General features: G+C 45.4%; 1 protein-coding gene across 1 annotated transcript in view; it reads right to left on the bottom strand.

Annotated features, from left to right (window-relative positions):
- Positions 1-14,167, bottom strand: part of ADCY9 (adenylate cyclase 9) — a 126,805-nt gene that overhangs the window by 17,573 nt on the left and 95,065 nt on the right. Inside the window, exons 7-9 of the mRNA XM_068565538.1 lie at positions 11,470-11,678; positions 8,125-8,284; positions 1,593-1,741 (exon numbers count right to left, since the gene is read on the bottom strand). Of these exons, the coding sequence (XP_068421639.1) occupies positions 1,593-1,741; positions 8,125-8,284; positions 11,470-11,678 (518 nt within the window). The remainder of the gene's footprint in view (positions 1-1,592; positions 1,742-8,124; positions 8,285-11,469; positions 11,679-14,167) is intronic.

Consider the following 14,167-nt stretch of genomic DNA (forward strand, 5'->3'; position numbering starts at 1 on the left):
CTGCTATTTGATTTCTAGGTGAAAAGGCGATGGATGGGTTCCCCATCGCTACGGCTCTCTAGATCCAAGTGGAAAAGGCCCGCACCAGTGACTAAATGACACTGTGAATGGCTGATGGGGTATTTGTGTTGGATCTAAAAGGTTAAAAGTCAGACTGTTGAATTTCATGCTCTTGGGAAAGAGCTTTATAATGACCATAATTCCAGAAGGCCGCACCTTCAGAAAGGAAAAATGACACTTTGTTTTGCTTCAAGTGATTTAACTATTCATTAAAGTTTCCTTTCAAATGCTGAATGACATTTCTATTTCCTTTTTGATCTTAATTTGCAGAGAACTTGAATATCTTTCATGTGGTTATTATTTTATTAAGTAAACTGAGGAATGATACTCACCCTGTCCATTACTGACCACTGCTTTGGTAATACCCAAAATGCACTATGGCGATTTCATCTGATATTGAGACAAATTGGACCACTTTCTACTTTTGAGTTTACTAAAGCCATGGTTCTCGGCAACAGTAATACCATTCCTAGGGGGCATTTTGGAAACACTGGGGGACCCTCTGGTTGTTTGGGGAGCCAGGAATGTTAGATGCCCTGCAAAGCACAATAGAGAAATGTCCCATGTAACTCTGAAATATCCTGCTAACCTAAACCCACTGTAATTTTAAATAAATGATTCTTTAATATGTGCTAACATAAAACATAAGCAGTTACACAAAAAGTCCAACATTTAGGAGAAGTCTGTTATAGAAACAGAAGCTTAATGGCTTTGAGACAGTCCCCTGAAATTTCTGAATAAATTACTCACCGTGTGCACTCTGTTATCCAAGGTATCATCGTATTTCCAACTACATATTTAGTTGAAAAGGTTAAAAGCCACAAAACCAGTTGCAAATGTGCAACAGGTAATTTCAGACTCATTTTAACAGCTAAGAACCAAACGTGATTTAATTCGTAGAACACATGAAAGGTAGGGGTCTTACTGGATTTCATTAACAAAGGATGTTTTAAATACAGCACCTATCATTGCCATCCTCTATATTTTAAATTTTAAATTCTTTGTAGCACAGCAGTAAGAACACATCCTGTCCCCAGGGGTCTTCACAAAGCTCCTGTTTCTTTTCCTCACACCATCTGTGAGAGGGCTTTTTTTTTTTTTTTTTTAAAGATTTTGTTGTTGTTGTTGTTGTGGACCATTTTTAAAGTCTTTATTGAATTTGTTACAATATTGCTTCTGTTTTATGTTGGTTTTTTTGGCCGCGAGGCATGTGGGATCTTAGCTCCCCGACCAGGGATTGAACCCGCACCCTCAGCAGTGAAAGCTCAGAGTCCTAACCACTGGACCGGCAGGGAATTCCCCCAAGAGTAACTCTTAAAAGTTCTCATCACGAGAAAAAAAAATTTGTGTGGTGATAGATGTTAACTAGACTTACTGTGGTGATCATTTCACAATATACACAAATATTAAATCATTACATACTGCACCTGAAACTAATACGTTCTGTGTCAATTATATTTCAATTAAAACAAAAAGAAAAAGTGAGGAGAAGAAGAAGGGTGGTCCTGCTGTGGAGGGCATTGTGCACGTACCTGTCGGGGCAGAGGGAGACGTAGAGCAGCAGCAGGGGCCCGGCCCCGACGACTGTGGCCAAGGAGGACCTCATCCAGGAGCTGAGCTGGCAGAAGTTACAGTAGTGCACCACGGTGATCAGGACAGCCGAGCCCGTGAACACGGTGGACTGCAATGAGGGGCAGGCTCGGTGAGGACCCCAGCCTCCCTCCTTGCCACATGGGCTCACCTGCCGTCCCTCCACCTGGGCACCCCGAGAGCAAACGACACGCTCACTTACCTGTCCTTCTGTTTAACAAAATATCTGGTGGTCTCAGTGACAGATCATAAATCATTAGATTAATTACCAGAGCTTTCGGTTACAAGTCTCACTGGCACTAAAATTCCTCTCCTGACGTGTGCAAATTGCACACGTCACGTTGGAGGAGAGGAAAGGTAGACTGCCCTGGTTGAGAACTTCCACCGTGTAACCAGTTACCTCCCAAAGCCTGTCCTCCAGGCACCCTGCTGTGTGTCAGCAGAAATGTGATTTTGTTTTAAGTATCAAATGCAGCCAGCCCACCCAGTACTTCATGCTATACTCGCTGGCACCAAAAATATAATCTTCCACAGCAGGATGAATTCACTCTTTATGGGATTTAACTTGAATGCTCCTTCCCTGATCAACAGCAGCTGATCCAGGTGCCAGTCAATTGTTTGTGCCAGTTCTGCAGACTAACGTCATCTTTTTTTTTTTTTTAACTTTTTAAAAAAAATATAAAGTATAGTTGATGTACAATAGCACATTACCTTGTATCATCTGGAAACATGGGTCAGATGCTTCTTTGTAAAACGTGTAAGAAAATAACCGATTTGGGGGACTTCCCTGGTGGCGCAGTGGTTAAGAATCCGCCTGCCAATGCAGGGGACATGGGTTCGAGCCCTGGTCCGGGAAGATCCCACATGCCACAGAGCAACAAAGCCCATGTGCCACAACTTCTGAGCCTGCGCTCTATAGCCCGCAAGCCACAATACAGAGCACGTGTGCCACAACTACTGAAGCCTGAGTGCCTAGAGCCCATGCTCAACAAGAGAACAAGAGAAGCCACTGAGCAGAAACAAGAAGAACTACAATCCTGCAGCCTGTGGAATGAAAACCACATTCACAGAAAGACAGACAAAATGAAAAGGCAGAGGACTATGTACCAGATGAAGGAACAAGATAAAACCTCAGAAAAACAATTAAATGAAGTGGAGATAGGCAACCTTCCAGAAAAAGAATTCAGAATAATGATAGTGAGGATGATCCAGGACCTTGGAAAAAGAATGGAGGCAAAGATCGAGAAGATGCAAGAAATGTTTAACAAAGACCTAGAAGAATTAAAGAACAAACAAACAGATGAACAATACAATAACTGAAATGAAAAAATACACTAGAAGGAATCAATAGCAGAATAACTGAGGCAGAAGAACGGATAAGTGACCTGGAAGACAGAATGGCGGGATTCACTGTTGCGGAACAGAATAAAGAAAAAAGAATGAAAAGAAATGAAGACAGCCTAAGAGATCTCTGGGACAACATTAAACACACCAACATTCGCATTATAGGGGTCCCAGAAGGAGAAGAGAGAGAGAAAGGACCTGAGAAAATATTTGAAGAGATTATAGTCGAAAACTTCCCTACCATGGGAAAGGAAACAGCCAACCAAGTCCAGGAAGCGCAGAGTCCCAGGCAGGAAAAACTCAAGGAGAAATATGCCAAGACACATAGTAAGCAAATTGACAAAAATTAAAGACAAAGAAAAATTATTAAAAGCAACAAGGGAAAAACGACAAATAACATACAAGGGAACTCCATTAGGTTAACAGCTGATTTCTCAGCAGGAACTCTACAAGCCAGAAGGGAGTGGCATGATATACTTAAAGTGATGAAAGGGAAGAACCTACAACCAAGATTACTCTACCCAACAAGGATCTCATTCAGATTCAATGGAGAAATCAAAAGCTTTACAGACAAGCAAAAGCTACGAGAATTCAGCACCACCAAACCAGCTCTACAACAAATGCTAAAGGAACTTCTCTAAAGGGGAAACACAAGAGAAGAAAAGGACCTACAAAAACAAACCCAAAACAATTAAGAAAATGGTAATAGGAACATACACATCGATAATTACCTTAAATGTGAATGGATTAAATGTTCCAACCAAGAGACACAGGCTCGTTGAATGGATACAAAAACAAGATGTGTATATATGCTGTCTACAAGAGACCCACTTCAGACCTAGGGACACATGCAGACTGAAAGTGAGGGGATGGAAAAAGATACTCCATGTAAATGGAAATCAAAAGAAAGCTGGAGTAGCAATACTCATATCAGATAAAATAGACTTTAAAATAAAGAATGTTATAAGAGACAAGGAAGGACACTACATAATGGTCAAGGGATCAATCCAAGAAGAAGATATAACAATTGTAAATATTTATGCACCCAACATAGGAGCACCTCAATACATAAGGCAAATGCTAACAGCTATGAAAGAGGAAATAGACAGTAACACAATAATAGTGGGGTGCTTTAACACCTCGCTTACACCAATGGACAGATCATCCAGACAGAAAATTAATAAAGAAACACAAGCTTTACATGACACAATAGACCAGATAGATTTAATTGATATTTATAGGACATTCCATCCAAAAACAGCAGATTACACTTTCTTCTCAAGTGCACATGGAACGTTCTCCAGGATAGATCACATCTTGGGTCACAAATCAAGCCTTGGTAAATTTAAGAAAATTGAAATCATATCAAGCATCTTTTCTGACCACAACACTATGAGATTAGAAATAAATTACAGGGAAAAAAATGTAAAAAAACACAAACACATGGAGACTAAATAATACGTTACTAAATAACCAAGAGATCTCTGAAGAAATCAAAGAGGAAATCAAAAAATACCTAGAGACAAATAACGAAAACACGATGATCCAAAACCTACGGAATGCAGCAAAAGCAGTTCTAAGAGGGAAGTTTATAGCAATACAGTCTTACCTCAAGAAAGAAGAAAAATCTCAAATAAACAATCTAACCTTACACCTAAAGGAACTAGAGAAAGAAGAACAAACAAAACCCAAAGTTAGTAGAAGGAAAGAAATCATAAAGATCAAGGCCAAAATAAATGAAACAGAAACAAAGAAAACAACAGCAAAGATCAATAAAACTAAAAGCTGGTTCTTTGAGAAGATAAATAAAATTGATAAACCTTTAGCCAGACTCATCAGGAAAAAGAGGGAGAGGACTCAAATCAATAAAATTAGAAATGAAGAAGAAATTACAACAGACACTGCAGAAATACAAAGCATCATAAGAGACCACTACAAGTAACTCTACGCCAATAAAATGGACAACCTGGAAGAAATGGACAAATTCTTAGAAAGGTATAACCTTCCAAGACTGAACCAGGAAGAAACAGAAAATATGAACAGACCAATCACAAGTAATGAAATTGAAACTGCGATTAAAAATCTTCCAACAAACAAAAGTCCAGGACCAGATGCCTTCACAGGTGAATTCTATCAAACATTTAGAGAAGAGCTAACACCCATCCTTCTCAGACTCTTCCAAAAAATTGCAGAGGAAGGAACACTCCCAAACTCATTCTATGAGGCCACCATCACCCTGATACCAAAACCAGACAAAGATACTACAATAAAAGAAAATCATAGACCATTATCACTGATGAATATAGATGCAAAAATCCTCAACAAAATACTAGCAAACAGAATCCAACAATACATTAAAAGGATCATACACCATGATCAAGTGGGATTTATTCCAGGGATGCAAGGATTCTTGAATATACGCAAATCAATCCATGGGATACACCATATTAACAAACTGAAGAATAAAGACCATGTGGTCACCTCAACAGATGCAGAAAAAGCTTTTGACAAAATTCAACACCGATTCATGATAAAAACTCTCCATAAAGTGGGCATAGAGGGAACCTACCTCAACATAATAAAGGCCATATACGACAAACCCACAGCAAACATCATTCTCAATGGTGAAAAACTGAAAGCATTTCCTCTAAGATCAGGAACAAGGCAAGGGTGTCCACTCTCGCCACTATTATTCAACATAGTTTGGGAAATCCTAGCCTTGGCAATCAGAGAAAAAGAAGAAATAAAAGGAATACAAATTAGAAAAGAAGAAGTAAAACTGTCACTGTTTGCAGATGACATGACACTATACATAGTGAATCCTAAAGATGCCACCAGAAAACAACTAGAGCTAATCAATGAATTTAGTAAAGTTGCAGGATACAAAATTAATGCACAGAAATCTCTTGCATTCCTATACACTAACAACAAAAGATCAGAAAGAGAAATTAAGGAAACAATGCCATTCACCATTGCAACAAAAAGAATAAAATACCTAGGAATAAACCTACCTAAGGAGGTAAAAGACTTGTAGTCAGAAAACTATAAGACACTGATGAAAGAAATCAAAGATGACACAAACAGATGGAGAGACATACTATGTTCTTGGATTGGAAGAATCAATATTGTGAAAATGACTATACTACCCAAGGCAATCTACAGATTCAGTGCAATCCCTATCAAATTACCAATGGCATTTTTTACAGAACTAGAACAAAAAAAATCTTAAAGTTTGTATGGAGACACAAAAGACCCCAAATAGCCAAAACAATCTTGAGGGAAAAAAACGGAGCTGGAGGAATCAGGCTCCCTGACTTCAGACTATACTACAAAGCTATGGTAATCAAGACAATATGGTACTAGCACAAAAACAGAAATATAGATCAATGGAACAGGATAGAAAGCCCAGAGATAAACCCACACACCTATGGTCAACTAATCCATGACAAAGGAGGCAAGGATATATAATAGAGAAAACACAGTCTCTTCAATAAGTGGTGCTGGGAAAACTGGACAGCTACTTGTAAAATAATGAAATTAGAACATTCCCTAACACCATAAACAAAAATAAACTCAAAATGGATTAAAGACCTAAATGTAAGACCAGACACTATAAAACTCTTAGAGGAAAACATAGGAAGAACACTCTTTGACATAAATCACAGCAAGATCTTTTCTGACCCACCTCCTAGAATAATGGAAATAAAAATAAACAAATGGGACCCAATGAAACTTAAAAGCTTTTGCACAGCAAAGGAAACTATAAACAAGACGAAAAGACAACCCTCAGAATGGGAGAAAATATTTGCAAACAATAAACGGACAAAGGATTAATCTCCAAAATATATAAACAGCTCATGCAGCTCAATATTAAAAAAACAAACAACCCAATCAAAAAATGAAGACCTAATAGAAGACCTAAATAGAGATTTCTCCAAAGGAGACATACAGATGGCCAAGAGGCACATGAAAAGCTGCTCAACATCACTAATTATTAGAGAAATGCAAATCAAAACTACAATGAGGTATCACCTCACACCAGTTAGAATGGGCATCATCAGAAAATCTACAAACAACAAATGTTGGAAAGGGTGTGGAGTAAAGGGAACTCTCTTGCACTGTTGGTGGGAATGTAAACTGATACAGCTACTATGGAGAACAGTATGGAGGTTCCTTAAAAAACTAAAAATAGAATTACCATATGACCCAGCAATCCCACTACTGGGCATACACCCAGAGAAAACCATAATTCAAAAAGACACATGCACCCCAATATTCATTGCAGCACTATTTACAATAGCCAGGTCATGGAAGCAACCTAAATGCCCACTGACAGACGAACGGATAAAGAAGATGTGGTACATATATACAATGGAATATTACTCAGCCATAAAACGGAACGAAATTGGGTCATTTGTTGAGAAGTGGATGGATCTAGAGACTGTCATACACAGTGAAGTAAGTCAGAAAGAGAAAAACAAATATCATATATCAACGCATATATGTGGAATCTAGAAAAATGGTACAGATGAACCAGTTTGCACGGCATAAGTAGAGACAGAGATGTAGAGAACAAATATATGGACACCAAGGGGGGAAAGCAGTGGTGGGGGTGGTGGTGGGATGAATTGGGAGATTGGGATTGACATGTATACACTAATATGTATAAAATAGATAACTAATAAGAACCTGCTATATAAAAAAATAAAATTCGAAAAAAAAAAAAGAGAAGCCACCACATTGAGAAGCCCGCGCACTGCAACGAAGAGTAGCCCCCGCTCTCCACAACTAGAGAAAGCCCGCGTGCAGCAACAAAGAACCAACACAGCCAAAAATAAATAAATAAATTAAATTTTTAAAAAACCTGATTTGGGACACCAAGAGGGGTTGGAGAGGACACAGGTCCACCAGGGAATCTCCCCAGGGCAGCCCCCGGGCTGACCTCCCTGCCCGCTCCTCTGTCCGAGGCAAGTCTTTTAAAAAGACAAGTTCAAAGGACTGACAAAGAGTTTGCGCCTCTTTAAGGGCCTATATTTAACTTGCTGTCCCAAGCCATCAGGCTTATATTTTAAAAAAGTGATCAGGGAGTCCAGAAGAGCACCAACACAAAATCACCAAGATTTTACTTACGTGTATGTTTGTCTCAAATTCGGAGGTGACATGTGAATAGACCGCGAGGGCGGGGAGGGACACCAGGATGGCCCCGATGAAATGGCGCGGGAGCCAGCCGGCTATCCACTCCAGCAGGCGCTTGGTACAAGCCATCACATCCTCCAGGAAGAACACCATCCTGGGAGTGGGGGGAGAAAGGAGAAATGGGGTATCTGTGGGTGGGGGACCCACAGCCAGGGCCACTCCCAACCCTGGCCTATGCTGTGGTCTCTGGTGTGGGCAGTGGGCAGAACCCCCGCCTCCCTTATTTTTGATCAATGGCAAGTAAACTGGACTCACTCAGCTCACCATACCATATTTTAAGGTTACTTGCTGCATTCGGATAAGATGTGCTTGTAAAAGACAAGCATAGGCCTCTGTGAGTCTAAATGGAGCATGTAAGAACCAGGCAGGCAAATACTAACAGGTCCCGAAAAAGGTCACCCGTCACCTGTTACTGCCTGCTTCTAGGGAGGTCTCAAGTGGGTGGTTCAGGAGGTGTTCGGAATTTTGTGGGGCTTTTTTGGTGCCTCAATGGTTGCAGGTGCTACTGGCACCAACGGGCAGGAGCTGGGGATGGGTGATGTCCCGTGATGTAGAGCGAGGCTCTGCCCTGAGCCCCACATGACTGCTACACACCCCCTGGACAGAGAAAACCTGCTGACGATGACTTCAGCCTAGAGCCTAATTGCGTTTCGTTTACAAACATAAAGTGGTTTCTGTGTGGCAGTAACATACACCGAATTTTCCAGGAGTGCAGCCACGGGGTAAACCAAACAAGATTACCCGTAGTTTTATTTGGGACACCACCAAGAGTCGTCAGCATCTCAGAAACCACATCACAGGCTCCTGGGGCTCATACCACCAAACCTGCACACCCGTAACAGTCCACATTGGGAGCTGTCATATTATCAGTGCACAAGGGCAAACAGCTGACGACTTTGGCGTGGCTGCCCAGGTGGCGACGCCCTGGCATATTCGAGGTGAAGCGCTACACGTATATTATTTTAAATGGCTTTCTTGCCATTTCTCCTTCACATTGGAGTGATGGCATTTCATTGATTGCTTCTGAAATTGTGTGTATAGGTGGGCTATACTTCAGGGTAGGGATGTGGCATCATAAAACGTTTTTCATGGAGAATGGGGAGCTGAGTGCGTGGGGCCGAGAACTGCTGCTCTGCAGGAAGAAGCCCTGGGTCACCAGCAGCAGGAGGTGGAGGAGAGGGCACTGGGGGTCTGCCTCCGGAGGGAGACCCATGCACACAGCCCCCTCTAAAGACACCTCGGTGAGGGTGCAGGCGGGGCAGGCCCACTTCCCTTGCTTCAAAGGCACAAAGCCTGTCAAGGGCCTCTCGCATCCACCCAGGCGTCCACACCTTCAGTTACCAGTGTAGGTCCTTATCGACGTAGGGTCCCATATCCACCCTCAGCAGGGCCAGAGGAAATCCCCTAGGCCCCGCCCTCTCCTGGGCAAGGACATCACACCAGAGGCTCGGGCAGGAGCAAAGTGGCCCTGCAGAGACGTGGGTGCTCCGGGCACAGCCAGGCCTGGCGTCCTCATGGCCTGCAGTCCTCTGCAGTCCTTAACATGGCTTAGCCCAGATTTTTTCAAATTGGGTCCGAAGAACAGGGAACAATCATGTAAAGGGTTCTTTAGAAAAGATATGGAGAAAACGCTTGCCTCAGAGGGATTAAGAGCCTTAACCAGTTGTGGGCCCCGCATCAGACAGAAACTCAGGGCAGGGAGGGGAGTGATTGGAAGTGGGTACTGGCTTTTCTTTGGGGTGACAGAAATGTTCTAAAATCATATGGTGGTGACGTTTGCACAATTCTGTAAGTTTATTAAAAATCTGTGAATTGTACACTTATGAGTGAACTTATTATTTGTGAGTTATATCACAATAAAGCTTGTTTTAAGAAGAAAAAAAGACTAGGGGCCAGAGGATGCCTTGTTTTGGTCCCTTAGGGTGTCCCCAGGCCCAGGGCAGGTCCAGGGCAGGCCCACAGAGGGCGCAGTTTGTTTGGAAGTGGGTCCCAGGCAGCTTGTGGAGACATGGATGGAGGCAGGCCCAGGGGAGGGCTGTGCTGGGGAGGAGTCACCTGCTGCGAGCAATGCAGCTCCACACTGGTGGCGAATCTGGGGAGATGGCGAGGATGCGCCTTAGAGTTCTCTCCACTGGGAGGAGGAGGAGGGAAGGGAAGAGCCCCTGGCAGCCAGAGAAAGCCCTTGGCAAAGGGCTGAACGGGCCTCAGTGAGGAGTTGGGGGGGAGGGGGGGAGCGTGGAAGGGAGGGGGCAGGTGTCCAGCTCATCCATTTCAAAGGGAGGGATCTTGCATTTGGGAGTATCAGGGCCAGACCTGAAGCTGTGGTTTCCTGTCCTGGGATGTTGGGGAGGAGTAGAAACTCAAGGTCAGGGCCCTTTACCCCATTTCTCTCCGATCCCCAGTGTGGGGCTGTCCTGCTGAGAGGACAGGGCTGGAGGAAGGCGGTGGGCCTGGTGCAAGGACCCAGCATGAGTGGAGGCCCTGTTTGTATCAGTAGAAACATTGTGAGCTTCCTGAGTGGGGTGGAGCCTGAAACTGAAGGCAGGCTGGGCTGGTGCGGAGGGCCCAGCCTCCCAGAGGGACTCTGCTGTCTCTTCGGACACTCTGTCCGTTTTTAAATGGGATGACTGTCCTTTTATTATTGAGCTAACATTCTAGATATTAGACCCTTGTCACGGATATGATTTGCAAATACGCTCTTCCATCCTGTAGGTTCTCTTTCTCTTTGGGGTGAAAAGTGATGATGGTGTTCTTTGAAACATGAAAGTTTTAAATTTTGATGAAGTCCATCTTAACTATTTTTTCTTTGGTTGCTTGTGCTTTTCATGTCGTATCTAAGAAAGCGTTGCCTGATCCGAGCTCATGAAGACCTGGGCCTGTGCTTTCCTCTAGGGGTTTATGGTTTCACCCTTACATTCAAGAGAGGCACCTGCTGATGTGCTGGCAGCCCCCTACCAGCTGTACCCTGTACACCTACCTCTTTCCTTTCTCTGCCCTGCTTTCTTATTCCCTATCTTCCCACTTTCTCTCTTTAAGTATCTGATTTGGGAAATCAGCAGACTAGCTGGTGGCATTAGGGCTGCAGAGGACAATGACCCACTGGTAAGGTGAGTGCCCACCTGTGCTGAGGGCCCGGGTTGGTGAGGGAGGAGCCAGTGAAGCAGGCTGGGGGAGGGAAGAAAAGAGGACCGTCCCCGAAATGGGTTATGGAGACAGCTGTTCCACCAGCAGAGGGAGCTAAAGGCTAACAGCTGGGCAGCCCTGCAGGTGGGCCTTTACCTGACGGAGACCACGAGGGACAGGACCTCCAGAAGCAGGGCTGCTCCGAAGACCACCAGGGCAGCCGGCGGGGGTGGCGTGGAGGCGGCCCCATACTTCAGGAAGCAGGTGATGGAGAGAATCAGAAACACTGTTGTCGACAGAAACACATCCAGGAGGGAGCTGAAGGTGGCACTGGCAAAAGTCTTCACGGGAGAATTCTTTATAACCTGTTGGGGGGAGTGTGAACAGATGCTGCTGATGTATCCTCCTGGAGAAGTATAACCCAGGCGGAAAAAACAGCAGATGCTTGCTGAGCACTTGCCTCCTGTGGACCAGGTACGGGGTGAGTAGTGCTTCAGGCAGGCCGTCTCCTACCCCACCTAACAGTGAAGAAACTGAGGCACAGAGAAGTGAAGAAACTTGTCCAAGGGCACACAGCAACTGATTACAAACCAATTAAGTTCTCACAGGCATGTGACGCCCTGAGCCTGAAAGGCGAGCTATCCACAGGCAAAGTCAGTGACTCTGCATCTGTAGAGACAGTAGCAGGAAAGCCACATGCTAGAAGCTTCCACTGAACGCTGGGTCCCAGGCTCAGGGTATGTGAAAGCTGGCTTCATACAGAAGTAGGAGGTCAATAGCAACAGTGACAGCAAGAGCCTTCTCTGGGCCTGGACGCCGTGCAGGGCTCGAGGGCAGGCATGAAACAACCCGCTTGGGGGCTCATGGCCTAATGGTGGGACAGACAGGAGTCTGAGATGGGTGGTGTCATCAGTGTAACAAAGCGACATGCACATCATGTCAGGAAATCACGGGAAGGAGGGAGAAAATGACGACAACACCAGAGTCTGAGAGAGACTGGTTCCAGGCACCATGTGGACCCTTTGGGGGCACGACCTCAATCAATGTTCACACAGCCCTCAAGGAGGAAATGCTCCCAATCTCAGGGCACAGGCTGGGAGGCTGAGGTGAGGTGGCCACTCGAGGTCACACAGCCAAGGAGGAGCCCGGCCAGGGGCTGTGGCATCTTGATCATGTCACCTACTGTCCCTGTGCCTCCATTTCCTTATCTGGAAAGAGGGATAAAATGGGACCCTGCACTTTATGGGTACTGGGGATGCTTAGATGGGAAATCACAAAGTGCGGCAGGGGCCTAATGTGGGGGCGGCTTGGAGCCTCTCACTGTTTCTGCATCGCTCCCGTCCTCACCAGCTGGCCCTGTGGTTCAGGGATAGTGTCCCACCTGCTCCCCAGGCCTCTGGGCTCATCTACTCCCATTACCTACAGCTCAGCCACGTGACCTTTATACAACACAGTCTGACGGTGCCAACTCCTGTTCTGGATCCTTCAATGGCTCCCCTGGCCTTTAGCATAACGTCCACAGTGTGGGAAGCTGTCATCGGGCCCCTGCCCACCTGCCACTTCCACCCCGTCTGCCAGACAGAAGCGCCCACAGCTCCCTGGATGCACCCAGGCTCTGTCTTATCTCCAAGGTTAAGTTTGCAGGTGCTGGCCCCCCTCTGGAACGTTCCTTAATTCAGTTAATTGCTAGTCCTCCCACTAACACGGGCTCCTTCTGGGCCCTCAACCTGGGGTTGGTGTGCTCTGTGGCCATTACGGGGCCCCTGGGTCTGGATTCTCATTTCTGCCGAGTTACTGCTTCCCTGTGTCTGTCGACGCTACACCCCAGCCCCAGGAGCAGGACCCGGCGGAGCAGACGCTCAGTGAGCATTTGGTGAACTGTGCCCTCCGCTGGGGAGGCTCTGTACTCAGCACCGGGAGTGGGTGGGAGCTCCTGGCCCTGAATCAGGCGGGTGCCCAATCCTAGCGACGGATCTCGGCCACTCGGCCTTTCCTGGCCTCGGCTTTCTTTTGGTAAAATGGGGATAATCATAAGCTTCCTTGAAGGGTTGCTGTGAGGATTAAGGTTGCTGTTTTGCCTTAAAGGCACCAACCAACCAACTCCCAAGTCCACGAGAGGAGCCTCGCCTGGGGTATTAACGGATATTCACCACCCAGGAGGCTGACGAAACTCAACCCCACAGGCATGAACTGCCCTGTCTGGTTCATCAGGACTCCTGGGGTTGGTCAGGGCCTGGATGTAACAGACACTGAGGGATGATCTGCTGGATGAACGAATGGAGTCGAATGAGAAATCCTTCTGGCTCTGGGGTTGGGAGGGTATGCATTTTTGACCTTGGAACACTAAGCTGGGTTAGATTTGGGAAAAATGCAGGGAGCTGGCTTCTTGGAACTCAAACCAGGCTCTAGGTTCTCGTATTTATTCATCGTTTCCACCAAGCTCTACTGAGCACTTGTGGGTGTGGGGACTGGATGCCACGTAGAGTGGAGATGAGAGACAGGGTCCTGCCTCCCAGAGTGGAGAGTCCAGGGGGAGGCATACGATTCAACAGTCCCACAAGAAGAGATTACAAACTGGGATGCAGCTGCGGAGAAACAGTATAATGGGGGAAAAAATCCAGTCTGGGGTCTGGGAAAGTTTCTTAGTGGAAGTGATGTTTGGGCTGAGAGTTACAGGACAACAGGAGTTAAGGCAGGGGAGGGGCAGTGGAGGAGGGCTCAGCACCAAAGCAGGCGGGAGAGCGGAGCAAGATGAAAGCCCTCTCAGCTCTTGTCCCATTTCAGTAGGAAGAAAGCCGACAGGGAACAGGGGGAGAAATCCTGCTTGAGAACAGAGAATAGGTGGGGCTGGAGC

The sequence above is a fragment of the Eschrichtius robustus genome, chromosome 16 (assembly GCF_028021215.1).
Source record: "Eschrichtius robustus isolate mEscRob2 chromosome 16, mEscRob2.pri, whole genome shotgun sequence".
Taxonomy (NCBI): domain Eukaryota; kingdom Metazoa; phylum Chordata; class Mammalia; order Artiodactyla; family Eschrichtiidae; genus Eschrichtius; species Eschrichtius robustus.